General features: G+C 59.8%; 2 protein-coding genes and 1 long non-coding RNA gene across 9 annotated transcripts; all 3 read right to left on the bottom strand.

Annotated features, from left to right (window-relative positions):
• Positions 1–591: 591 nt before the first annotated feature.
• On the bottom strand, positions 592–8,951 carry C2H8orf58 (chromosome 2 C8orf58 homolog). Of its 4 annotated transcripts, none has more exons than XM_070611291.1 (7): positions 8,791–8,951; positions 3,382–3,893; positions 2,920–3,060; positions 2,645–2,756; positions 2,405–2,517; positions 2,095–2,201; positions 592–1,561 (listed from the first exon to the last, which is right to left on the bottom strand). In XM_070611291.1, the coding sequence occupies exons 1-7, from the start codon at positions 8,816–8,818 to the stop codon at positions 1,450–1,452; spliced, it is 1,125 nt and encodes a 374-aa protein (XP_070467392.1). In that variant the 5' UTR covers positions 8,819–8,951; the 3' UTR covers positions 592–1,449. The 4 variants fall into 4 exon arrangements, with proteins under 4 accessions (XP_070467392.1, XP_070467393.1, XP_008521197.1 ...); XM_070611292.1 differs by lacking the exon at positions 8,791–8,951 and adding an exon at positions 5,046–5,370; XM_008522975.2 differs by lacking the exon at positions 8,791–8,951 and adding an exon at positions 4,106–5,143.
• Positions 8,952–9,992: 1,041 nt separating this feature from the next.
• On the bottom strand, positions 9,993–22,503 carry PDLIM2 (PDZ and LIM domain 2). 4 transcript variants are annotated; one of them, XM_070611287.1, is made up of 10 exons: positions 22,275–22,503; positions 20,774–20,868; positions 19,942–20,093; positions 17,762–17,831; positions 17,493–17,644; positions 17,261–17,339; positions 13,478–13,560; positions 13,122–13,267; positions 11,515–11,632; positions 9,993–10,552 (listed from the first exon to the last, which is right to left on the bottom strand). In XM_070611287.1, the coding sequence occupies exons 2-10, from the start codon at positions 20,864–20,866 to the stop codon at positions 10,375–10,377; spliced, it is 1,071 nt and encodes a 356-aa protein (XP_070467388.1). In that variant the 5' UTR covers positions 20,867–20,868; positions 22,275–22,503; the 3' UTR covers positions 9,993–10,374. The 4 variants fall into 4 exon arrangements, with proteins under 4 accessions (XP_070467388.1, XP_070467387.1, XP_070467390.1 ...); XM_070611286.1 differs by having other exon boundaries at positions 22,260–22,441; XM_070611289.1 differs by having other exon boundaries at positions 21,987–22,385.
• Positions 22,504–22,867: 364 nt separating this feature from the next.
• On the bottom strand, positions 22,868–24,498 carry LOC139082021 (uncharacterized). The gene is made up of 3 exons (XR_011537671.1): positions 24,363–24,498; positions 23,844–23,945; positions 22,868–22,991 (listed from the first exon to the last, which is right to left on the bottom strand). It is a non-coding gene; the product is annotated as an uncharacterized lncRNA (long non-coding RNA).
• Between the last annotated feature and the right edge of the window lie 1,270 nt (positions 24,499–25,768).

Raw genomic sequence — 25,768 nt, 5'->3', positions numbered from 1 at the left:
GGGTACCTGCAGGAGACTGAACTTCTCCCCTGTCTCAATTAACAAGGAGCTAGGAACCTAACAGGCTATAGTAAGATAAACCACCACAATACTGGCCAACCCTGTGGCCGAGTTGTTAAGTTCGGGTTAAGTTCATGTGCTCCGCTTTGGCAGCCCAGGGTTTCACAGGTTGGAATCCTGGGCATGGACATGATACCGCTCATCAGGCCATGCTGAGGCAGCATCCCACGTGCCACAACTAGAAGGACCCACAACTAAAAACATACAACTATGTGCCCGGGGGCTTTGGGAGAAAAAGGAAAAATAAAATCTTTTTTAAAAATAAAAAACCCCACCACAATATTCAAGTAGACATTTCCTTTAGTCCTCACAACAACGCTGTGGGGTAAGCAGGTCAGCAGTTAGTGCCCTAATTCTCAGATAAGAGACCTCAGTGAAATGGCTTGCTCAAAGCTAATCACCGGCCATTTTAGCCCTGATTAGCAATCCCAGCCCCCTCTTATCTGCTGACCTTCCCATCATCCCTCCAGCTAGCCTCCCTCCGACATCCATACCCTCTCGTTTCCTATTCATTTAACATTCACAAAGCACTTTGTGACATTTAATCTCATTTTATCTTCATAAGCCTGTGAGGCAGGTGGGGCAGGCACCATTATACCATTTGGGAGATTAAGTGGGAAGCTACGGCTCAGAAAAGTCAAGGGATTTGGTCAAGGTCCAAAAGCTAGTATGGACCTCTGGTTTCAGCTCCAATGTGTAAAGGCTAGTGTGGAGCCAAGCAGCTGAGAACAAACCTTGAAGGCTACTCTGCTCTTTCCCATGTTGTCCCTGACCCTTCCATTCTTAGTGCAGTCTTCAGGAGCTCTTGCTCCGTGGGCAGAGTCCATGCAAAAGCAGCCAAGATAGTGCCCTTCTCTGTCCTGGGGCTGCCCATGCAGCTATGAGGGGGAAAGCAGGACTCCAGATCAGTAACTGCCCACTGAGGAACGAAGGTCAGTTTCATCCTTCTGCAGTTACCTCACCCAGAAGACCAATCCTTTGAGTGCATGATTCAGGAGAGACAGATCCAGCCAGTTCACAACACTGACAGTCTCACAGAGAGATATATATCATTTTGCATAAATACACATCTGCAACACGCTGGACCCTGACAGATCACCACGCCAAACACACTCCATGGACGCCTGATAAGTAAGTTGGTCCATATTGTCTAAGCCCAGGGATTTCTGACAACCAGGGAGGAGCTGAGGAGCTGCAGCACCTTGGGGCCTCTCAGGGGACCAGGCTCCTCTGCCAAGCTGCTCAAAGGAGAGACTCAGCCCTTGCCTCAGAGAAAAGGGCGAGCGTCGGCAGCTTTTCCTGCCAGTGCCCAGAAGCAGCGATAGGGCAAAGGGCAAGACTTCACTGCACACCCCTCCACCCAGGGTCACGTCCCTGCGCCAGGAGGTCTCAGCAGGCAGACAGGTTTTTTGCTCGCTGCTTCTTAACAACTAATGATGGCATAAAGGTCTTCCGGAGCGGGTGGCAAGAAGGCCTTGCAGGGAGGTGTCTCGACTCAGTCCTGTGAAATGGAAAGGAGGCATGAGGTTGGGAGGAGGAAACAAAGGTAGCAACGGCCCCAGAGTGGATGAAGCATTGCTCATCTGCCGTAGGGAGCCTGGGATATTCATTAACATGGTACTTTAACTCCCTGGAAAACTCTTCAGTATGATCCCCCATCATTCACTGTGGAATCCTTTGTCACTGTCCCTATCTTGCTTCCCCAGCAAACCCAGAGAGGTGGCCTAAGTTTCAGCGTCGAGGGGTGAGAGCTTGCTGGGCTGGTGTGAAGAGATTTCTCATGCTCTGGTCCTGGCTCTGCCATTGACTCACCATGTGGCCTCAGGAAAACAACTTCCCTTCCCAGCCCAGCCCCAGCCTCCTCATCTATAAGTGGACTGCTTTAACTACCTTCTGTTTCTTCCAGCACCCTCTCTGAGACTGTCTAAGTCTCTCAGACTTCACAGGGACAAAGACAACTGGCAGTCCAATATCAGCATCCTGGCCATCAGACTCCGCCTTCTGCCCTAACCTGGGCTGGGCCACAGGACTCACCTGGGGGCAGGGCGAGCAGGAGAGGCAGGGGGCTCAGGGTGTCGAGGGCTCCTCCGGTGGATCCGGTTGAGCAGGACCTTGACCTTGTTCCAGTGGGAGAGATCCCGCTAAACAGAGGGTAGGGGGTTACCACGGTGCCCCTCCCCACAATATACCCCCAACCAAGCTCCCGGAGACAGCTGTCACCACAGCCGGGTCAAATCACCCGCTCCAAACAGGAATCCTGTCATTTCCTCAGAGTTTCTGGGCTTCTGTGTATCTACACATCCCAACCACCCCCACCCCCACCCCACACATATCCATCACCCACCTTGTGTCCCTGTGAGGATGAAAAGGAGTGAGCTGGCTCTGCTGGGGCCTCTGACAGCCTGGGAGGGTTGACGCTGGGCACTCCTACCTTAGAGGGTGAAGCTGTTTTTGCCCCTTCAGAAAGAGAAACAGGTGACCCAGGGCCGGGAACAGGAAGCCACTCATCAAGCCCAGGGCTCAGAGGTCTGCCTGTGGGGCCCTGGGCAGGCAGGACACAGAGGGAGACACAAATCTCCCTCACCTGTATCCTCTGTCTGGCTGAGCAGCTCCCATGGCCCGCTGGCATCATTGCCTGGGGCACGAGAGGGTGGCACTGACGAGGTCAGGACCGGCCATTCCTCCTCTTCTGGATCCTACGCACAGGACAGATGCACACTCAGGGCCTGACCAGAGGGCTGAGGCTGGGCTGAAGGAGCCCTGGTTCAGGGGTCCCACCCCTCCTCTGCCTCCCCCACTCACCTGCCCTCCCCTCCTGACCCCACTTGCCACTGGCCTGCCTGCCCATGGCTCACTCACCCCAAGGGGCCTCTGGGTCTGCAGCTGCAAGTGGAGCTGCTGGAGCCTGGCCATCTGCTCCAGCACCTGGCACAGGTGTTCCAGGTAGTGAAGACCCTGTCCTGGAAGGCAGGCCCAGGCTCCAGGCCCTGAGCCCCCCACCTGTGGGACACAGTGAGGTAGGGGAGACTTCTGAACTCAACCAGATACCCACCCTAAAGGGCCAACAGATGGGGCAGAACAGGCAAGAAGAGGAGAAACACACACCCGGCTGGCCTCTCAATGCCTAGCCAGGCAGGCTTGTCCCTGCCCACCTCTTCTGGGAGTGGGTGAGGCAAGAAGCTGTGACACGACCCGTCAATTAGGGACAAGGAATGCTCCACCCAGAGAGAGCTCCAGGGAAAACAAGTGGGGAGCCCCCCACCCCTGGGGAAAAGAGCCACCTCCATCCCCCTCTTCACCAGCCTGTGACCTAGAACTCACCACCTCTGCTTCCTCCAGGCCTGCCCCTAGGCCAGCTTCTGCCTCAGTGGCCTGCTGTTCCCCTGCTCCAAAAAGGAGCATTTCACACCCAGGCTTGCCTGGTGGCTTTGGGGAGCGGTGGTGTTGTGACAAGCTGGCAGGGGAAGTCCGGAGATGGCGGGACCGCTCCAGCACCTGCTCCAGCTTACAGCTGGCTAAGAGCTGGCCCAGGTGGGCAGGAGGTACGAGAGCAGCAAGAGCCAGGGGCTCCGGGCTCCCCACGGGCTCAAGGGCCAGAGAGTCCTGAGGAAGACCTGGGGAGGGGGCCAACGGGCTGTCCCCAACCACCATCTCCACTCCTGAGTCCCAGGAGGCCAGCTTGAGAAGAGGAATCTGCCTCCCGAGACTTCTCAGCTCTCCACCCCTGGTCCAAGAGTCTGACGGGCACCCTTGAGCAGCGTCCGGGATCCGTCTGTAGGTGCTGGTGACTCCAGGCACTACACAACCGTGTGCCAGGTCCTCACCAGCCCCATCTGCAAAGAGAGTCAGTATCAGGCTGGGCAGGCTGCCCCCACGCCCCCAGCATTCCTGGTAGCTGGCAGCATTTCCCAGGGAGGAGTGTCCTGGGCCAGAGGTAAAAGGAGGAGACCAGACAGGCACAGCCCTGCCCAGATCTCTCTGGAACCCTGGCGGACACATTAGGATGGAGTTCCCTTTACAACAGTAATTGTTAGCAATCACAAACCCATGACATAGGCTGTGGTAGGCAAAGCCTTGCCGTCACATTCATCAGCTCCTTCAACGGCCTGGCTTCCTGAGGGCGTAAGGGCTTTCCCCAGGGAGCCCTTGTACTCCCACTCCTGGGGTGGGCCTGAGGCCTCCAAGTCATAGGTGGGGAGCTGCAGCCTCTTCGGCTGCTCCCCAAAGGGGAATGTGACTCTGCTCCTCCCCAGGGAGAGGGTGAGGGGCACAAAGAAGGAAGCCTGGGGTCCAAACTGCCATCAGGATGCAAGATGAAGTCTCTCCGGAGCTTCTGGGGGAGGGTAACACAGAGACAACAGCTATAACCTTTGGGGCTTTTGATCTTTTAAGTGAGAAACAAGGAAGATTTTGTGCAGATTGAAAAGAAACAACTTAAACGGAAGAAAGGGAACTATGGGGTAGGAGAAGCAGCTACCGCCCATCTGCCGTCACCTCTGTGCCAGGCCCCCTGCGCTCTGGGTGCCCCAACTGTACTGATGCGAAAACTGAGGAGAGAGGATGGAAGGCCGCCCACGTCTCAGAGTGGGCCACGCGGGAAAGCTGGATGCAAACCAGGCCCCTCTGGGCAAGGAAGTCGACCAGGAAGGCCCCCTGCGTGGCTCCTTCGGAAAGGGGTCCGCCGCCATGGAGGGGGCTTTTCGCGGCTACTAACTGTGGCAGAGACCGGGCGGAGAAGCATCCAGATCAGGAATTACAGGGAAGTGGACCCGGAGAAAGCAGGATGGAGGTGGTGGCTGGTTTAACGCCAAAAACCAAAGGGTCCTCAATGTGCAAGGCACAATGACGGCCCTCCAAAGGGAGGGGGCGAGGAGGACGCCTCGGGCAGGCGTGCCGGGTGTGCCGGGCAGCGCAAACAGGGGCCCAGGCGCCGGGGTCGGCTCCAGGGCCGGAGGACCCTGCCGGCCTGAGGGTGGGCAACTCACCCCGGCCGCCGAGCGGCTCCACGGCGAAGACGCGCCGCCGGCTCAGCATGGCCCCGCTCCCGGCCCCGACGCGGCGTCCCAGCCGCGGCCACCGCAGCCGGACCGAACGATCCGGACCCAGCCGTCGGGCGGGCGGCTGAGCGGGCGCGGCCAGACCCCGTGCGCGCGGCCCCCGGACACTCCCCGCGGCGGGGACGGGGGAAGGGGCGGGGCGGGGCGCAGGTGGCAGGGGCGGGGGCGGGGCGGAGGTGGCGCGCCGGGAGGGGCAGCGAGGCGAGGGCTGGGCAGCTCCCCGCGCTGGCAGGGCGGGGATGAAGGTCGCCGTCCGCAGCCCTTGGGGCCCGGGCAGCGCCGTGCCCCGGCCTGGTTATGCCGTGCGGCTCGAGGCGCCGGGTCAGCCGGCCCCCGGTTCCCACGCCCGCTCTGTCTTCCTGCCGCCGAAGTGAAGCCGAGCGCGGGGCGGGGGCCTGCACGGGAGCGCGGAAGGAAATGAAGTCCACGTGCAGTCCGTGGGCAGAGGGGGCCCGCGCTCGGGCGTCCCGGCGCTCCCACCTGCGCGCCTCGGGGCGAGTACCGGCGCGGTAAAAGGGGAAAAGGATTCCTGCCCACAAGGAAATCCTTCCCAGCAACGGCAGAAGGCCTTGTGTCCGGGGCTTGATCTGAATCCTCTCCTCATCCCATTCTTCTTCCTCACCCGGGTACCCTAAAGCTGGGGAAGGAGGGAGCCAGGGGGACAGGGGAGCAGCCTGGAGGTGTAAGAAGTGTACCTGCTTCCCTGTCTCCACGCCAACCCTCTTGGTCCACGGAATTCTACCCCCACACCCTAAAAGGGGGCTGGGAGCCCAGGCCGCTGCTGAAGGTGACATAGTCTGATGACCAGCCGGGCAGGTGGCCTTTAAGGAAACTTCCTCCTCCTGAGGAAGGTCATCAGGCTGGGAAAAAAGTGCCAGCAGGACCCAAATCCCCTGGAAGCAGATAAGGGGGCTGGCGGACGTGCAGACTTGCCCCTAAGCCTTGGGGGAGGAGGTTGGGGCTGGAGCCAGTGGGAGGAAGTGACTGTTCACTGGAAGGGAGAACACAGTCTGACCGCCCCCCCCCCCGCCCCGCCCCCGTCTGCTCCTTGCTCCTTCCTCCCCTTCCTGAGCCAGCCTAGCAGGAGCCCCCATCAGAGAGCCACAAACAATGTTTCTAACTTTTTTTTTTTTTTGAGGAAGATTAGCCCTGAGCTAACTGCTGCCAATCCTCCTCTTTTTGCTGAGGAAGACTGGCCCTGAGCTAACATCCATGCCCATTTTCCTCTACTTTATATGTGTGACGCCTACCACAGCATGGTGTGCCAAGTGGTGCCATGTCCGCACCTGGGATCCGAACCAGTGAACCCCGGGCTGCGGAAGCAGAACATGCACATTTAACCGCTGCCGCACCAGGCCACCCCACAAGTTTCTAACTTTATAAGATGGGGAAATCAAGGCATACAGCCAGGCCCAGGCAGGAAGAAAGACCAAGTGCCTGAGTTACCTGCCATCACTTAATACCTTGACTTTTAGGCCAGTCCCTTTCTCGCTTATCATGAGTCCTCTTGGTTGCCCCCTCCCGGCCCTATGCTCCTGGACAGCACCCCCACCCCATTCCTCTTTCCCAAATACAGAGAGGGAGACAGAATGTTAGGCCTGGCAGGAGCCGCTCTATGCCAGTCCAACAGGATGTGTGGCACCTCACCCCCCAGGCCCTGCCAGACGCCATCCCAGCCCTCCCTGGGCAGGGGGGTAGGAGGGCTGGCCAGTCAGGTGGCTTCCTCCCTCCAAAGTGAGAGGGTGGGGAGGTAAAGGGAGGGAACCTTCACCAGATCTCGCCCTGAATTTGGAGAATGTGGGGCCAGATTCCAAGCAGTCTCTGTGGTGACTCTGGGGCAGGAATGCATCTGGAACAGGAAGCCCAGCCAGCAGGAATGCAGTGTCTCAGCACAAGGCTTTATGTGGGCTCAAAAGAACGCCCTCCACACAGACCCCAACGCACACTCCCTTCCAGGCCATGTTCACCCCCACCGCATGCAGCTATGCTGGAGCCCTTGGTGACTGGAAATGGGGCGGGGGGGGGGGGGGGCACACCTCCCTCCCATCTGCCTTCTGCTGCCCTGACTCTGGCAGCCCTGTGCCCAGAGCTGAGCTAGGCCTTCACCACCCAGAAAGGCTCTGTGGCCTTGCATGGTCCCCTCTGCAGTCTCTTGTTCACCCACCTCCTACCTACCACCTGAGGAGACTCCTCTCCCTTTGAGTGATGCTTGAAGAATGGGAGGGGCAGCACAGCCTCGCCTTGCTGCCCGCCTCAGGGCTGAGCAGCTACCCTGAGTCCCAGCAGTCATCCCTCCAGCTGAGGCCCGCGCTGCCCCATGCCCCTCCGTGGGGAGTTCCCAGCTTCAGGGAGTGCATTTCCTACAAGCTCAGCACTGATCTAGGTCTTGCGGGAAGAAGGGCAAAGCCAAGAGCCTGGGGGAGCTCCTGCCAGACTAGAGATGGCTCGGAGCCTTGGAGACCTCCCTCATGGTGAAGGAGGGGCCAGAGCAGCCCCAGGCAAGCCAGACACCCGGCAGTCAGGCTCCAGGTTCCATCCCCAGCGCCCTTCCCTTGCCAGCGAGGCGTCATTGGACCAGTCACTATCCTCTCTGCCCTCAGTTTCTTCATCTCTAGGACAAGGCTGACAGTACCTGTCTCACAATTGTGAGGAGTAGAGTTAAGGCACTTAAGTCGCTCCTGGCACTTTGGAATCACCTGGCTGTGTAACTTTGGGAAAGTCGCTTCTCATCTCCAACTCAAGGGGGCTGTGTTAGATGCCGTCTCCAGCCACTTCTAACTCAAATCTGTCATCATTTCTGAAGTTATTCCCCAAAATGCAGAAAAGAGTAAAGAGGGCCGTGCTCTGGACAGCCTGCAATCGCATGATTGGGCGGCCTCCCCCACCGTGTCTGGGTGCTCGCAGCTGGCTGGCCGGGGTTGAGGGCAGGGTGGAGATCAAAGACTGCTCCCAGCTGGCCCTGCTGACCAACTGGTTTGGCCAATAACTCCATCTTCCAAAGAAGCTCGCCGCCAAGCTCAGGCTCGGCTCACCGTGCGGCTTCAGCGAGCTCTAGAATGGAAACCCTAGGGCCCCTGGGAGGAGAGCTGGCTGCCACAACTAACGAGATAGATTTTAGCTTGAACCCATCTGGCCTTGGCCTTCAAAAGGCCACCAACTCACTGGCACTCCCATTTCACAAGTGTCCCTACTCCCCAGCTGTTCACCTCCACTCCTGAGAACACTACGGGCCCAGCATGGTTCATTACAGGAGGGAGCTGACCACAAGACTATTCCAACCCACCCCTCCCAACCTGTCACTTCCCTGCTTAAAATTTTCAGTGTCCCCAGAGCCTCAAGGTGAAGTTCAAACCATTTCTTCTGGCATTCAAAGCTCCCTTTCCAGTCTTATCTTGGTATCCCCTTCAGCAATGGCCCTAAACTGAGCATTCCACTTGCACTCACCCACTTCCCTCGGCATTTCTCTCCTGCGCCTGGTCATCTTTTCACACAGATGGTCCTGCCCTGAACTCACTGGGCTCCTGTGTGCCCACATTAGCTCTCAGCACTCACTGCCTGTAGCATTATTTCACTCATGCCAGCTCAGTCACTGCCACTGGACTATTATCTTCAAGAAAGCAAGAAAAATGCTCTGTCTTTCTGTATCCCCACTGTCCAGAACCCAAGTATTTACCGAGGGCAGGTTCCCCTTTTGTGAGCATTCTCTCCGCATGGGCTGGCACTAGGTGGTGCCACAGAGGCTGCCCTATTTCTGACTAGCCTGCTGGCCTGAGGTTCTCCTGAGTCGCAGAAAGCCTTGATCTTCCCATGAAAAGAAAGGCAGCCATCCAGGTAAAAGGTGAGACAATTATATCAAGGTGTAAATTATATCAGGTGCCTGAGGAGGAAACACAAACGGTCTCTGCCAAGATTCCTTCCAAAGAGAGCCAGAGAGCACCAAACCCCTCACAGCCGGCTTTGATCTTTCCTGTGGAGATAAAGCCAAGGCTGCCGCCAGCCCTCAGGCTGACTGGGACAGGGTGGGTGTGGAGCACCCGGCAGCACCCTCATATTTCTGAAATGTCCTCATTTCAGTAATACAGTACTGGGGTGGTAGGTGAGTCAGGCAAAACTCTGGCAGGGGACCACTGCTGCCCGCCTCACTCACCCATTCCCCAAGGGCAGACACGCCTAGCACTGGCAAGCATCCTGGTGTTTTCAAATCCACCACCAATGAAACCAGCAGGGTCTCTGGCGGGGTGCGGTGGCGGGGGATGGCCAAACCAGCAGGGCTGGGAGGTGTGGCTCTTGGTGGGTGCTGGTCTCTCAGGGTGAGGGCTCTGCTATGTTGTCCCTCCCAGGCAACCCAGCAGAGGCCTGCAACCCTGTCCAAGGTTATTTCTGGTGATGATCTTTCTCAAATAGGTGCACACAGCCTCAGGCAAATGCAGGAGGTACTCCAGCTGTTGTCCCCTCTCTAGCCCACCCAGCCCCTCTGGGTAAGTCTAGTGGGTAAGCTTCCACGCGAAGTAGAGTGAGAGGCACAGAGTGCCAGCCCAGCCGGGGCCGGCAGAGCCTAAGACTGTCACAGAGACAGGCCTGGGCACAACGGCTCTGGGGCCTGCCTCCTGTTTCTCTGTTGCCCATCCTCCAGGCTCCCAGTGAGAAACTCATTCCTCTAGAGTACCAGGGATGGTCCCAGTGGAACAGGCATCTTTACCAAAGGGTCCAGGAGGAGGAGGACCCTGACTAAAGAAGCCGGCCTCTTCAGTAGGGTGGGTGGGGCTTTGAGAGGGGGAAAATTCTGTAAATAAAGACTCTCCACCCAGTGGTGGAGAGAAGCTCACCCCCAGGGGCCGGGGCAAGGAAGGGGAGGAAAGAGGGGCGTCTACTCTATTTTGTCCATGTATAGATATTTATAGAGCGCATATGTCAGAAACTTGACACAGTGAATACCGTTCGCCTCCAGCCCACCCCTCCCCTTCTAGGTGCTTATCCATGTCCTCCCCCATCTAACCCCTGCTGTGCAAACATGTCCAGTGCAGCGCCCACCTCCAACTTTGGTGCAGAGCCCGTCCGACAGGGGCAAACGACAGAGGCCTGGGAAGGGAGCTGCCCTCGCCCACAGCCCAAGACAGGTCCCAGCCTCTGGCCGCACCCAGCAAGGAAGAAGGGGCCCACCACCCACCATTGCCATCCCATGCCCACTTGTTACTGTCATGGCCCTGGCACGGAGGTACCCGCGGAGCTGAGGGCGGGCTGAGAGCACTGCAGGCACTCAGGCCTGGGAGTGGAGCGGGGGCGCTGCAGAGAAGCGCTGGCGGGCATGCTTCTCGCAGTACAGCTCGTCCCCCACCCAGAAGTGCCCGCGCATCTTGAGGTTCAGCCCGCAGTCTGCACAGGTGTAGCAGCCCGGGTGGCGATACCGTCCCTCCTGGATGCGCACGGCCTGGTTCCTGCAAGGACAGAGAGGGGAGAGCCATTAGCCTGGGCAGGGGAAGGGGAGTCCCAGACGGCAGGGGGGCGGGGGGGCGGGGGGGGGGGCCAGGCCGCCATTCCCATTCCCGGCAGCCTAGTTCCTAGCCCAGAGTCAGGACCTGGGAAGAGTCCAAAATCTGACACTTGACCCCCAAGCCTGCCCTCAGGAATCTCACTTCAACAACCCCCCCAGTCCCCACCCTCAGGACCCCTAATCAAAAAAAAAGTCATTCCTCCCACACACGAAAGCAGCTAAATTCCATCCTGAATCTTCTGGATTGTTAAAGGAGCAGTGCTTCTCAAAGTGTGGTCCCATCACCTGGAGACAAGCTAGAAACCACAGTTCTGGGGCCAGGGCCTCCGGGAGCGGAGACTGGGGCTGCAGACCAGCACTCCCTCCAGCCAGCCCTCAGGGCTCTGCACCCTTTGAGGATCGCCATACGGACACTGTCCTGTGTCTGCCCCGCAGGGGTGGACAGTACTCCATTCTGCAGAGAAACACTGAAGCCCAGAGGCTAAGGGGTTTGCCTAAAGTGACTTATCTGACCCTCAACTCTGAGCATGTAAGAAATTTATCGGGGGAGGGCTTTCAGCAATTTCCCAGAGAATGTGGCTGCCTTATAATGCCACCCACTGAGAAAAATAAGCCTACCTCTGGAAAATTCATGCTGTTCCGAAAGGGATGAGGAAGGGGGTAAGAGCAAGATTTCCAGGAGGACGCACCTCATCTAGAGGTAGATCTCCAGAGGCTGTGAGCTTATGGGAGAGACGTCAAAAGCAGGAGCATCCCATCAACCCATCACAGTCCCACTGTGGCAATGCTCCCCTCAGGGTCCCTGACTGCTTGTTGGCTGCAGGCCCCTGGTGGGCCCCGCCCCTCCTGAGAGCATCCTGCCCCCACCCACGAGCATGTGCCCTGCCTCCCTGGCCCCACACTCACGCAATGCTGGTACCGCACTTCTCACACGTGTGGAGCTTGGGCGGGGTGGCCAGGGCCCTGGAGGTGGGCAGGGAGGACTGGGGGCTCAGCGAGCTGGGCAGGAAGGCAGGCGGGCCACCTGGGAGGGGTGGGGGCGACAGACACATCAGCGCACATCCACAGCAGCAGCATCCAGGCTGGATTTACTTATGTATACTCTGCTTCAGCACAGCTCCAGGGAGAGTCGTAAAAGGCACACTTACAAGCGGACCTCTAAAGGAACACGGGGCATGAGCGCAGGTAACGAGGAAGGAAGTGGTCGCGCCAGGTCCTGGGCTGAGGCTGGTCAAGTGCCCCTGGAGGCCGAGTTGGCTCAAGCTAAGGCAACTGAGGAGAGTCTGTGCTCAGGGTCTGACACGTCAGGCCAAGCAGTGTGTCCTCTCTAGTGACCCAGTCATGACGACATTAATGGATGGTAATAATAGATAACAGCACCAAAATACCTTGGTACAGTGTTCAAAGGTCGCATGTGCATTGCTGCTGCCTCTGTGCCTGGGAACAATGCTAAGATGAAGCACAGATGTTATCGGGCAGGTCTGGTCCCTGTTGCAGCCGAGGACACCAAGACTCCAGTGGTGAAGGCACCATCCGTCTGCGCTCTCCTCACCCCACCGCATCTCCCTGTGCCCTCTCCCAGGGCCTGCTGAGGCCTCAGGGTCATGATGGATGAGATTTGCTCCGAACCTTCTCACCCTGTCCCGCTTCCCTGTGTGAACACTCACAGGAGCTAACATCAGAGTTGGAGCCAGCCCCCAGGTGCTCGTGACTCTGCAGACCCAGTACTCCTCCTGTCTGCCCCCTTCTCTCCGCCTGAGGGCACTGCCCAGCCAGGCCTCCTCACCACCCCCTGGACTAGGGCAGTGCCCCGTGCACACACACACACACTCCTGAGCACTGTCTGCTTCCTTGGTTGCTGGGCAGGCCGTGTGGCCCAATAAACAGAGCTCCTCCAAGGCGGGCGTGGGTCCTGGTGGCCCTCGACCTCCACACGGCACGTCTCTGGCCCGTTGATGGGCGATGGGCACAGTGAGCGTCTGTAGAATGGACTCCTACACAGCGCGCGAGCTCGTGCCTCTGCGGGACTCACCTCCACTCTCAGTGGAGCTGGTGAGGGTGCTCCTCAGCCCGGCACGCGAGGCTCACAGCCAAGACTCAACCTCCACAGCCACACTCCATGCTGCCAGACCCAGCTATTCTCCTGCTCCCACTTCCAGAAGGCCTCCAGCCGCCAGCCTCCACATTCCATCTCAAGGCTGTGTGTTAAAGTCTTGATCTTTTTTCAAGGGCCAAGTCAAATCCCTCTTCCTCCATGAAGCCCTCACTGGAGACCCAGCCCCACGGCCCCACTGCCTGCCTTTATGGTTCCCTTGACATTTTCCTGATCCCATACCCTGGGAGCCCCTTGCAGAACACACGCTCCTCTCGTGCAGGGCCTGGGGCTTCTGCAAGCCAGTGCCTACTCCCGTGATGAGCACTTAAGAAATACCAGTTCAACAACATGTCCAGTCAGGGTCCTGGGGGTGCCCGGGGAACTTCCTTCTCCTACCTGAGCCCCCCGGGGTCCTCACCTCTCTCCTCGGCCTCCAGGGCTTCCTGCAAGAGCCGAAAAGAGCTAGACTGCCGGGGAGCCACCCGCCCCTCGCGATTTTCCTGCAGCATCTTGAAGACTTCTGAATCCTCTCTCAGGAGGTGGCTTCCCCCTTCTGAGTCCACACTGCAGGGATGGGAGGTAACAGGAGTGAGTCCCGTTCCCAAGCTTGGGGGCAGAGAAAGAGTGTCCCAGGGGGAAAGGATTCTAGAGGCCAGAGGAAAGCCGACTGGGCTTAGGCGGGGACGCCCCCCCTTCCTCTCCAGGAAGCCAGTCTGTCTCCTGGCCCTCCCAGACCCTCCAAGACCCCAGCCCACCCTCCAGCGCCCACTGTACCTGAGCCTGGGGCCGGAGGAACAGGGACGCGGGGAAGGCGGCAGCACCAGCACGGCCGAGTCGCCAGCGAGGCTGAGGCTGGCCTGTGGGAAGGAGAGGCACCAGGGGAGGAGTCAGCAGCCAGAGCCTTGGGCCAGCACACCCATCTGGCCGCCAAGCCCAGCTGTTCCCCAGGCCCAACACCAGAGGGCTCCTGGCCCTCGCTGACCAGCAGGCCCCTAGGAGGGGCAATCACCTTGACCCTGCCCTCAAAGCCAGGGCACCAGGGACTGTCCTGCTCAGTCCCAGAAGGGGAGGGAGGCCAGCACCCAGTGAAGGAGGTGTGAGGGCTCCACAAGGGGATTGGGCAAGAAGCAGAACGAAGACCAGCAGGTGACAGCTGAGCACGGAAACCATGCACATTCCTCTGTTATCTCATGCTACATGTTTGCAAAGATGTGGCACGTTGGAGCCTGGCTCTGATCCACAGAACAAACTGAGAGGAAGTAAGCTGACCCTCTGCAGTGAGGAAAAGGAAACCTAAAGGGGCAAAGTGAAGGGGCAAGACCCTCCTTGGAGTCAGGGCCGGGGCAGCACAAAGGACCTCTCCCCCACACATGCTGGGCCCTCTCTTAAGAGGGCAGGGTCCTCTCCTGGCCACCCCAGGAGGTCTTGTCCTGTCCCACGGAGCCCTGGGGAGCCAGGCCCACTCATGGCCCGCACCCCGGCCGCAGAGCCCCTCTCCGGGGTGTGCCGCCCACCTTGGGCTCTCACACTTGCTCTTCACACAGAAATCTTGCCTTCAGTTCACTGTTGCTTTGCTCTCTGGCCTGCACCTCTGCAGCCTCCCCTACTCTACTCCCTCTCCGTGGCCACCCCCAGGAAAGGAGAGCCTCAGAGACCACCAGGCAGGCTGGTGCACCGGCTGAGAGCAGTTTCCTAGAAAACTAAATTCCCTTAAAATTCTAAGCCAGGGACAAATTATGAAGTCAAATGAGAAAACTGCACAAATTCTGAGTCTAAAAGCAGAAACTTCAGAGTCTTGAGAAGACAGCCCCAGACGCTCGCCGGTGGCCCACTCCACCAGCCTGCGTTCCTCTGCTCCTGGGGTTCTTTGGGAAAATGTTCTACAGCTAAGGAGGCTGAGGGTCAGAGAGGCAAAGCGGCTGGTCCAAGGCGCTGGGAAGTCGGAGGCAGGGCTGGGAGTCCACACCCAGGCTCCTGGGTGCCCGCCTGGTGCCGTGCGGTCACCTGACAGCCGGCCAGAGAGTTTCCTCAGGAATGACAGCCACACCAGTTACTCAAGAACAATGTCCCATCTCACTGTCCTGGACAGCAGGCATGTGCCCTGCACAGGGGTTTTGGCCCGCGGGGAGGGAGGGCTGAAACCCAGCCCAGACTTCCTTTGCCAGCCAAGTTCCCGAGCCAGCCAGAGGGAGGGGTGCTGTTTTCACTTCACAGCTGCTCACCAAGGCAGGTGGCAACCCGGAGAGGGCAGCTTCTGGTTTCCAGAAGGGCTCCATAAAGGCTGGTGGTGTCCTGTGCTTGGGCTCAGTGAAGCCTCAGCCCGCACAGGAGCCAGAGAAAGGCCGCAGCCACAGCAGACAGGGGCGGGGGCACCGCATCTACAGTCACCTCCGCCCCCTTCCTCCTGCCAGACCACCACGCCCTGGTAGATAGGAGCCCACTCCCTCCCTAGGAGCTGCACGGATTTCTCCTCCCCACTCCCAGTCAGTGGGGACACCTGCAGTCTCAGAGGGACCTTTCATCTCCAAGTCCAGAAACGCTGCTCACCTACCCATCAAGAGCTCATCTGTGGCCAAGACCTCTCAAAATGTGTCTTGGGGAATACAGGGATGTTAATAAGTGAGAAGCAGGGGAAGGGAGACGCCCGGAGAGATTCTGCGGTTAAACAAGTTTAAGAAGTTAATAAAATTCAATATATTTCTTTCTCATGGGACTTCTTAGAGCCTTTAAGGGGCTAAAGTATAGAGCGACTCCCAAGAGGGAGCTGGTGGCCCCTGCGACCCCCACACTGACTGACTGCTGCTTCATTAGTGGAACAGAACGCGAGCTTCGTCGGGTTAGGAGTTCCTCTGGTTTTCCACCAACACATCCCCAGAGTCTAGCAGGGTCCTGACACAAAGCAGCTGCTCCATAAATATCTGTTGAAGGAATGACCAGGGGCCGCAGGGTCAGAGAAGGGAACTCAGTGCATCGAGTCTGACTCTGAGGCCGAAAGGTCAGAGGCTTGTCCAAGGTCACTCAGTTCAGGGGGGACCAACACAGGTCTCCTCACCACCAGCCCAGGGCTCTTTACACTGCACGGGTGGTCCTCCAATCTTTGCGTGTATCAGATCCCTGAGGGCGCCCCTACCCCAGCCCATCACCCTGGTGTCTGACCCAGGAGGGCCAGGCCAGGCCCCGAGAATTTGCATTTCGAACCAGTTTCCAGGTGCTGCTGCTGTTTTGAGGGCCACTCCCTGTACCACCCGCGTCTCCCCTCTGCCCGGGGGGAGGACATCACGAGGAAGCAGGCCAGGATGGACGGGCCCTCTCTGGCCATGCCCTAGGCCAAGCTTATGCCTGGCTGGTCTCAGCCAAAAGTCTCCCGGAGAAGGCCCCCCAGGCCCGAACATGCCAGGCCTTGCCTGTACCACTGTTTTCCATCTCATCATTCTCTAACCTAAACCCACTCGGTTCCACCTCCAATTCCACCAGTGAAATTCCTGACACAGCCTTCTCAGGCCACCCCAGCCCACTCATCGCTCCCCTCCCGGAACGCCTCCTGCCTTCATAATTAAGACCACACTGTTTAGAGCTTAATTGCTCCCAAATTGTTTTGCATGTTTGTCTTATCTCCACAACTACATTTTAAATTCTTTAAAGGCGAGGATCTCATCAAATATATCTCTAGGAGCACATTACCTGGAGGCCACTGGGCGAGCCTAGAGAGGGTCAGCAGGGAGCCCCTGCTGTGCAGCCCACAGAGAACCCCACTCCTTCCTTCTCCAGAGCCCCCAGTTTCTAGTACCCTCCCCCAGCTGTCTCCAAAAGCTCTGCTTTCTGGAATGCAGACTCAACCAGAGGTAGGATTCCAGCAGCTGGGCCTCATCCTCTTCACCCCAAAGGCTGGACATGCTTCCCCACCCCTGTCCCCAGCAGCTGTGGCCCAGGACTGTTGGCTGCCTCACTCCCTCACCTCCCCACCACTGCCCTTAGAGAGGAGAAATGCCACCAAGGGGGCTGCCGCTAGTGGACAGTGGGCCCGTGGGGGTGTTGGTCCGGGGGAGAAAGGCAGGAGGGGAGGCAGACAGAGAGTAAGCCAAGTACAACTTGAGGCAGAACCACAGTCCTGCTGGTGGTTCTCTGCGCTGAGTCAGAGGAGGAAGAAGGGGGCTGGGGGAGGGGACCTGGGGGCGGGCATGGGGCTTGGAATGAGGAGGAATGTGTTCGAGAGATGCCGCGAGAGCCAAAGGGAATCATCCCAACAACAGCAGCAAAGCTATTTCAGCCCCGGCCCAAGAGAAACACTAGAGAACGGAGGAGGCCAGCAGGAAGGGGCGGCAGCGACGGGGCGGAGTGCAGGATTGGGGAGGCCACGGGGCACCGCTGGGCAGGGCCGGGCACAGCAGGTATGACCCACCACCAGAAGCCATGGTCTCCCAGCTCAGGAGAGGATGGAACCTGCTGCTAGTAGATGGAGTCGCTGGATGCCCAGGTGGGCCCAGCCATCTGCAACCCCACGGCACCACGGGCAACCAGAGGGATGGGAGGCTCTCTCCTTCCCCCAGGTGCCCTTACCTGGCGACTTCCTGGGCGGCCCCCACAGGACAAGCGGTCAGCAGCAGCGAGTCCCGGAGAGTGTGCTAGGCTCTGGAAACTGAAATGGGGGAAATGGACAGTGTGAGTGCCAGGGCCCCACCCAGGCTGCCCCAGGGAAACAGGATGCCCCCAGGATCCCCCAAACCCAGCTACTGAGATGCTGAGTGGCCTGGCATGGACCTGGTGGCCAGGGGGCCCACGCTGCGCTCACCTGCGGCTCACCACTGCCTCTCCAGCGAGGGTGTGGGGGCTGGGGTGGGGTGGTGTGGAGAAGGGGCTGTCTGGCCGGGGGCTGAGGGAGGCAGGGCTGGAGCAGGAGGACCGCAGGGAGGACTGGCTGTCCGTGTGGGTCCTCACGGAGTCCTGTGGAAAGCGGGGCCAGAAAAGCAGGAAGGGGGATGCTCATCCCCCAGCAGCCCTGCCCCTCAGGACCCCCTCACTGCAGGGCGCTGGGCCTCCCAACAGAAGGCACCTTCTCACCTGGAAGCGTGTCGCCAGCACTTCCATGGGGCTTTCCCCGTTGGTCTGCCCGGGAGAGGCAGCCCGAGACCTGAGTAGAGGACAGAGGGAAGGTAGTGTCACAGGGGTCCTGGAGCTCCTGCAGAGCTGGGAGGGGCTGCATATTTCAGCTGTTCCCACAGTGGGTTCTCAAGACTATTAAAATGTCCAGAACACCTAGACATTGGGTTGTCAAGTTTTAACCTTGCCAAATCCAAAAGAGACAACTAGCATCAATGGCCACCATCATCTCACAAAAGAAAGGACAGTTCAGCTCCAAAAAGTAGAAAGGACATAATTTCAGAGAAAAGTTTAATAAATTCAATTTTATTAAAAACTCCTTACATTATCCTCTTCCCACCTGCTCTTTTCTTTCCTTTTTCCTTTTTTTTGGCATTTCATCCAGACTTTGTCACTGGCCAGCATCAGTTTGTAGATCACTTTGCGGGGAGATGGCTGCCTTCATATAAATAACCCTTTATCTTTCACCCACGGAGAAAGTGAAGTGCAGAGAGAGGAAGCGAGGCGCCCAAGTCCTACAGCCCAGCTACGGCTGGGCCAGCTGCCCACAAGTGGCCCTGATGGCTGGAGCGCCCTTGAGAGGCTCACTCCCGTCCTTTCTGCAGGGGAGGAAGCTTCTGCTCCATAAAACAAAGGGTGGGGCCAGCCCCTCTTCCCACCAGACAGGAGTGGCAGGGCCTAGAGAGCCAGAGCAACAAGCAGGCCTAGCTCCCCCACTGATGCAGCCAGTGAGAGGGGCTCTGCCACCCTGGCTCCCCGTGGACCCCCTCCAAAGCCCTTCCCAGTGGAGGCTGGCTAGAACCTTGAGCAGGAGGCTACTGTAGGGCTGGCTGGCTGCTGGCTGAGGGTGAGGAGAGAGACCACCATGTCCCATCCCAACTACACCATTCCTGGTGTCTGGCAGTTCTAGAGTGGTCAGCAAGAACCTCAGTCACCAGCCACCACGCAGGCCTCAGCCTCCCTGGGGAGGTCTGTGGGGTCAGAGCCAGGGGGCCTGGGCTTTGGCTCCAGCCAGAGCACTGCTTCCTGCCACAGGGCTTCTGATGCCTGAGAGGCCGGGGGTGGCGGTGGGGTGGGGTGGGAGGTGTGGCTAGGAGGGGTTAGAAGGGGTCTGGGCAAAAGAAAGAAGCGACAGACAGCCTTGACCTGCCCAACATGAAGCTGGAGGCCTCGGGGTGCTCAGCCAGGCCCACCTCCCTCATGGGGCTGGGTCCCTCCAAGGGGGACCTGAGAGGAAGTGGTGGTGTCAGCCGCTCCCTGCTGCCCCTCCCCCACCCCACTCTGCAGCCTCTTGCAGATTTTGGTCCCCTTCCCAGACGCAGTGAGGTACTCTCCACCCTCCTCCTCTGGGTCCCATTCCTGCAAACACTTGTGAGCTAGGGTGGCACGAAGAGTCCCTAAAGGGGTGGGGTCTTGAGAGCACCATGGGAGCCAGCCTCTGCAGCCCTGAGGGGCAGCAGGCGTGAGGGGAGGGCACAGAGCCAGGGGCCAGAGGGAGCCTGGCGGTGCAGGCAGTGGTGCAGAGGCAGGAGTACCTGAGTCAGATTCAAGGCCCGCCCAGAGGGCTCTCCTGGCTGGGGGATCTCCCAGCATTCCTGCCCCATGACTCACGGCAATGCCTCACCCCAGGGAGCCAGCTGCTCCCCCCAGCCCCCAGGCCTCCAGGCTGAAAACCCCACAAGCCTGGGACTCCAGAGGTAATGGGGACGGAGGAAGGGCTCTGTGGGGAGTGAGCCCCCAAACTCCTCACCCTACTCTGGGATCTGAACAAAAGGGGGCAGAGGCCATGGAAACCCAGTCTAAGGCACACCTTTCCCCTCCTCAACCCACTTCATGCCCACGCCCTGAACCCCACACACTCAGGAACCAGTCAAACCCGGGCATCCAGGTGGCTGAGGCCAGCCTGCCCTGCCTGTGGCTGCACGCCCAGCTGGGCACAGGGACACCCCTCGCCCACCCTGCTACTGCAGCACTGCTACTACAGGCCCAGAGCTGAGACCTTCTCGCAGACAAGATGAGCTGAAAGGGCCGGGGAAGGCCGTGCTGGCACTGAGGGGGGGCGGGGGGAGGGTGGCCACCGCGAGGTGGGCTGGCAGAGGGGTGAAGAATGCTGGCGGGCACAGCAGAGGTAGAGGGCCTACCGGTCCAGCTGTAGGCGCAGGGGCGAGGGGCTCTGGCGGATCTTGCTCTGGGCCTCTGCATGAAGCATGCCCTCGGCACTCTCCCCGTTGATGGCCACGATGATGTCGCCAGGACGGAGGTCAGCAGCCTCGGCCTTGCCCCGCTCGGTTACCTGCAGGGGATGAGGAACGGGTAGCCTGAAGTACCCCTACTCAGATCAGACAGTGGTGACACTCAGGGAGGGATGGAGAAGACCAGATTCCCAAGAAACGCAGAAGCTGGTTTGAACCAGGCTGGCCTGAGTCCCCTTGAACCCCTCCCTCCCTGCCCATCCGTGTCTGCCCAGCTAATCAGCTAATCCCCTCTACAGGTGGAGTGGCAGCACCCCTACCCCCAGCACTGGCATTCTAATAGGGGCCTCCCAAAGAACGTGCAGTGGCAGAGTTTCGGGAACTGTGCTTAGAAATACTTTTGGACAGAGAGCCCTGCCCGTGCAAACCGCACCACACAGGTGGCTGCCTGCACACAGGGCCTCTGCATGAACACTCCCCAGCCGGGGCCCGGCTCAAGGGAAAACTGCCGAGAACTCAGGGGCTCCTGATCTAGTAACCACCCAAAATGGCTGCCAGCAGGCATGGGGTTGGGGACCTCGGAGAAAAGAGCAGGCCCTCCACTCGGCTCAGCTCCCTTTCCCCCTAGAAGCCTGTTCCTGAAGTGGCCCCCTCGCTGGCTAACACTCCCAGAAGCAAGACTGGCTCTAGACCAAAAGTGAAAGTTGTCTGTGGGGACCAGGTAGACAGGGCAGACTCTAACTTTGGGGGCACCTCCTTGTCTCCTGGAACTAGCCCTTACCTTAGTCACCATGATGGGTGTGTGGAAATCCCTGCCCCCGGTGATGCGGAAGCCCCAGGGCCCCGGCCCCACCACATCCACTGTCAGCGCCATACCTGAAGAAGAAAGGATGGAGGGGTGGAGCCTGTCCCCAGTCCCCAAGGGGCGCGGTAGGGTGGCAGGAGAGACGCAAAGGGGAGGAGAGGGGATGACAGGTCCCTAGAGCCACCAGTCAGGGGCTGGGGTGGGTGGGGAGGGTATAGGAAGTGACTACCTCCCTCAACCCCAGTCTCACTTCCCCCACCCTGGGAAGCCAGGACTCTGAGTTCCCTCTTCTCGTCTTTAGCGAGTGGCTCCCTAGAGGCAGACTGTCCGGGTGCCAGACAGGGGCTTGCTGGAGAATGGGTGAGCAGGGGCTGGCAGGTGGGAGGAGGTGTCAGCATTTCCTCTCTCCCCCTCCTCCACCATCAGGGCTAAGTCTCACTAGTGCTTGCTTCCTGTCCCCAAAACCGACAGCACAAGGTACTTCCTCCCTGCTCTGGGGGAGGGCAGCGCTCTGGGAACAGGAGTGACAGCAAGGAAGGGGGTGGCACCACCACAGACTGCTCAAGTAGTTGGCTGGGTGGGGACTGGCTGAGGTGACGTGAGTGTCTTCAGAGGGGCCTCCTGGCTGCCTGCCTGGCCCCTGGCAATGTGGTCCAGATAGGCAAGACTGGGCTTCCAACCCCCCACCCCCACCCCAGGGGCCTGCTGCCCTCTGACCAGCCCTGCAAGAAGGACGGGCTCATCTGCCAAACTGGTACACCCACCCCCTGGCGCTGGCCAGCAGAGGAGCTAACAGATGCTGCCTGCTAGCTGGGGCCACAGGCCTCCCATCGCCAGCCCCTTCCACTGGCAAGGGAGTGTCCTTGCAGACCCTGCCCTTGTAGGATTTCCTGAGCCTCTGGTTCTGGAGTCAGGAGCCAACCGACGCAGGAAGCCGCAGTGACAGGCTGGGCCAGCACCCTCCCTGGGGCTGCGCCTGGGGAGGCCCAGAGACTGCAGCACTGCCCGAACCTTTCAGGGACACTGGCACCCCTTCTGAGTCTAGGAGCCTGGGGAGGGGTCGCCCAGGCAAGCCGGCTGCCTGCCCTCTTCCTGGCCTTTGGCTGCCCCTTTCGCCCAGGCCCAGGCTGGTGCTCCCCAGGCTCCCAGGTACACGCTGGCGCCTCGCAGACGGCTTAGATTCTCAGACCTTTGAGCCGGTCAGTGGACTCCGCGCCGGGGGCCGCCGACAGGTGCCCAGCCCGTCGTCCCGGCTCTCCCAGTTCTGGGGCCTTCTACGCTCCGAGGCCAAAGTACCCGCGGGCCAGGGCCTGGAGGAGGAGCGCCGGGAACCGGGAAAGCCCAGCCCGCGGGGGGCGCCAGCCGCGAGGGAGGCAGCAGAGAGAGGGGCTGCGGACGGAGGCAAGGTCCGGGCGCGGAGAGGGGCGCCGAGGGAGCCCCGGGCCAGGCAGGGCGCCCTCACCTGGCTCCGGCTCACCTGTCGGGCTGAGCGGCCGGGCCCGGGAGGGAAGGGAAGGAAAGAAGGAGGGCGAGGAGACGCCGCCGCTCCCGCTGCCGCTGCCGCCGCCGCCGCCGCCTGCCCGACTCTGGGGAGAGCCCGCCCGGGGCTCCGGGACCTGCCTCCGCCCATGTGATCCCAGGGCCGCCCCTGCCACCGCCCCTGGCGGGGAAGCCGCCTCCTCCGCGCAGCCCAGCCCAGGCGCTGCCACCTGGGCCGCGCCCGCTGGGGGGCGGGGGTCACTCTCCCTAGAGCCCTCGAGAGGCTGTGGCCATCCTCCCCGAGGTGCCGCGTCCTCCCGACTGCCCCCTGAGTGCATGGGAGGCCTTCTGGGGACCGTCCCGCGCCCCACTTGGCAGACAGCTGAGGCTGCCGTCTTAAAGCTCTCCCGGGCCGGCCGCGCCCACCCCCTTCAAAGGGGCCCTCGGGCACCCCACCCCGAGGGCCGGGACGGGGAGCGCCGGCTTGGGCGGTCTGCAGGCCGCCTGGCTCCCCCGCCCGCTCCAGGCTCCCACGCTGGCGCAGATGCAGCCCCGACACCCACAAAGCCCAACCCGGGGGCGCCCCTCGCCTCTCTGAAGGGCACGCCCGCTCTCTGGGCTCTCTGGTCGGCGGCCGCAGACGGCGGCGGTCCTTTCGGCCACGTGGAGCTGCCCTGCTTGAGATGCCCCCCAAATCGGCTCCACTCAGGGCGACCTGCCAGGCCCAGGAGGAGAGAAGAGACTCGCGACTGGAGGTCAGGAGCACCCTCCTGGGCCACACCATCCCTCACTCTTCTGAGCTGATGCTTTTTCCATTCCTTGCTGCCCTCCCCATCTCCCTCTGCTGCCCTGCCTGGGGCCGACCAGCCCAACACCACCGCTGGTCCTCTCCCCCCATGCCCTCAGCTCTCTGCCAACCACCTGGAACCCAGGCTCCAGGGATCAGGAGACGACAGCCAAAGAGAGGCCCCAGATCAGAACCATCTGGCAAATGATTCCCCCAGAGCCATACCTGGCAACCCTCTCCCTGGGGAACTCAGGGCCCACTGGAGCCTGCTCTTGCATCTCCCATTGGTCTCCACTCTGTGCTCTCTGTTGGACTGGCCTGTTTTCAGGGGGGGCCCACCTGTGGGCACAGCTGTAACTTGCCTGCCTCAGGTGTGAGTCATTCACCCCAATTCCCTCTGCAAGGAGTGCTGTCACCACCCCTCATCTACCTGTGCCCGTGCATCCTCCCTGCACTCACAGACCAGCCTGGCTCCAGCCCTGCTGCCTCCCTGCCCCCAGCCTTCCCAGCCTCTGTCCTCAGTGTGTAAACCACTCTCTCAGTAACGAGTCCCGGGCCTCCGGGTGTGGCCGCTCTGATGCACCCGTTGTCTCCCCAACAAGACTGGAAGCCCCTGAGGGGGCAGGAGACTGCAGGTAGGGCAAACACAGCTTTGAGGCCACACAGACCTAGCCCAGATGCCAGATCTGCCTCTCACTAGCTGTGTGACCTTGGGCAATTTCCTCAGCTCCTCTGGGCCTCAGTTTCCCTGGTGTAAAATGGGAATAGTGCATAGCTTACCCTCCTGTTGTGCAGATTGCCCTCCCATACAAAGCTGCCTGCACACAGGTTCCTCCGAGGGCAGGGTGGCTTTTGTTTGGTTCACTGCTCCATTCCCGGCACCTACCAAAGCACCCGGCCCACAGTGGCATTCAATCAGTATTTATTGAATGAATACTGTGTGAATGATTGAGCGGATTCGTTTCCCTTCCTTCACCCCCCACCCCCGCAATTTGTGGCAGGGACTCTCTTTTACACCTCTTCGAGCTCCTGACTTGGCGTTGGACAGGCTTTAGAAACATCCACAGGTCAATTTGTAGGATTTCTGCTCCGTGGGTTGTGTATTCACAAAAGTCACAACCAAGACGAAGTTGGCCAACCCCCAGGCATGACCCCGTGGAACAGAAGGAAGTGCTGTCCACTCTCAGCAACTCGGTGGCCCCGGGCAATCACTCTCCTGACCTCTGTGATGGGATGAGCATCCCCAGTGGCCTAAGGTCCTTTCTGGCTCTGACCCTCAGGGTCCCCCTAGCCCCTCACCTCCCCCTCATGCCAGGTCCAGGTACAGAAGTGGTCAGCGTGCCACCAAGGCTGTCATGGGAGGCGGCCCAGGTCCAGGCAGAGAAGTGGTCAGCGTCCCAGCAGGGCTGTCATGGGAGGCGGCCCAGGGGCATAGGGTTGGCTTGCAGAGGTTTCAGGGCCCGTCAGAGAGGGTCTGGATTTGCTTTCTGCCCCAGGGAAAGGAAGTCTCAAGCCTGATGCCTTTTCCCAGGGCATCAGGGAATGGGAAAGAGCTGGGATGGGGGATCAGGAACAGGCCAGTGGGTCCTGAAGAATGGTCGTTTCCACAGGACGGGCTGCATCTGCCAACTAAGAAGCAGACCGTGGTGAGGACCAGAGTGGATGGAATGGATGAAGGAGTTCACGCAGGTCTTGCTCTTCCAGCTGCTGTTTAACCACCCCTTGAGCCCAGGCCGCACCCAGGCTCAAGGAACCTGCCAGGGCCAGGCCACGGCCCTGTCATTCACAGGCCCTCCCACCTGTCCTGACAGAACCAGGCACCACCACCTCTACCCACCCACCTAGGGTGGGGGTGCCTTAAGTGACAGGCCTAGAAGACAGGATTGCCAGGAAGAATGTAAAAGTGGCCCAGCTGGGCCACGCCAAGGAAGTCCTTAACCGCTTGCGTGCCCTCCTTCCCCAGGGCCTCTGCACAAGGAACACCTGGGCATTTGGTAGACTTTGTACAGAGGTGGCAACAATCATTGGGCCTGCCCTTAGCATTTTATAATGATGTGACCCAGCCAACTGAATTTCTCAGCCTCAGTCTCTCCTCCTATGGAATGGAATCATAACCTGCCTGTTGGAACCCTTCTATCAGATAACACCTTATGCCCTACTCAACTGCCAGCAGCTGCCAAGGAATGGAGCTTTCATTCCTTGGCAGAGCAGCCAGGCCCAGACTGTGCCACCGCTGTTGCCCCACAGGAACCACCAAGCCCCAGGACTCTGAAACCTTGGGCAGGAAGAGCCGCCTTGGCTAGCTGTGCCCCACCACTGCCAGCTTCCCGCACTGACTGCTCAAAACCCAAGCCGGGAGAAGAAAGTAAACAAATACCCAGGAGCTTCAGGTGGAAGTGGAGCACAGAGAAGGAAAACATTAGGAGCCAAAGAGCTAGAAATGTCATCTAGTTCAGCAACCCCACAGCGGCTCCACATTCAAAACAGCCTGCAAACAAGGCCACTTCCGCTCCAGCTCTGGTTTCTCCCGAGGCGGGCCTGGCCCTGGTCCCCAGGACATTGCTTCTCTCCACACTGCTTGTCAGACGGCTGCCCCATCCTGGGGGCTGCAATTCTGCCTGAGACCTGAGATCTTCAGATAACAATGGTGCTTTTCCAGCCTCCCCTTACACATGCTCACATCCCACTTGACTCCCAGCACAGCC

This window comes from Equus przewalskii, chromosome 2 (genome assembly GCF_037783145.1).
Source record: "Equus przewalskii isolate Varuska chromosome 2, EquPr2, whole genome shotgun sequence".
NCBI classification, from domain to species: domain Eukaryota; kingdom Metazoa; phylum Chordata; class Mammalia; order Perissodactyla; family Equidae; genus Equus; species Equus przewalskii.
This window is presented reverse-complemented; position numbering and strand designations above follow the sequence as displayed.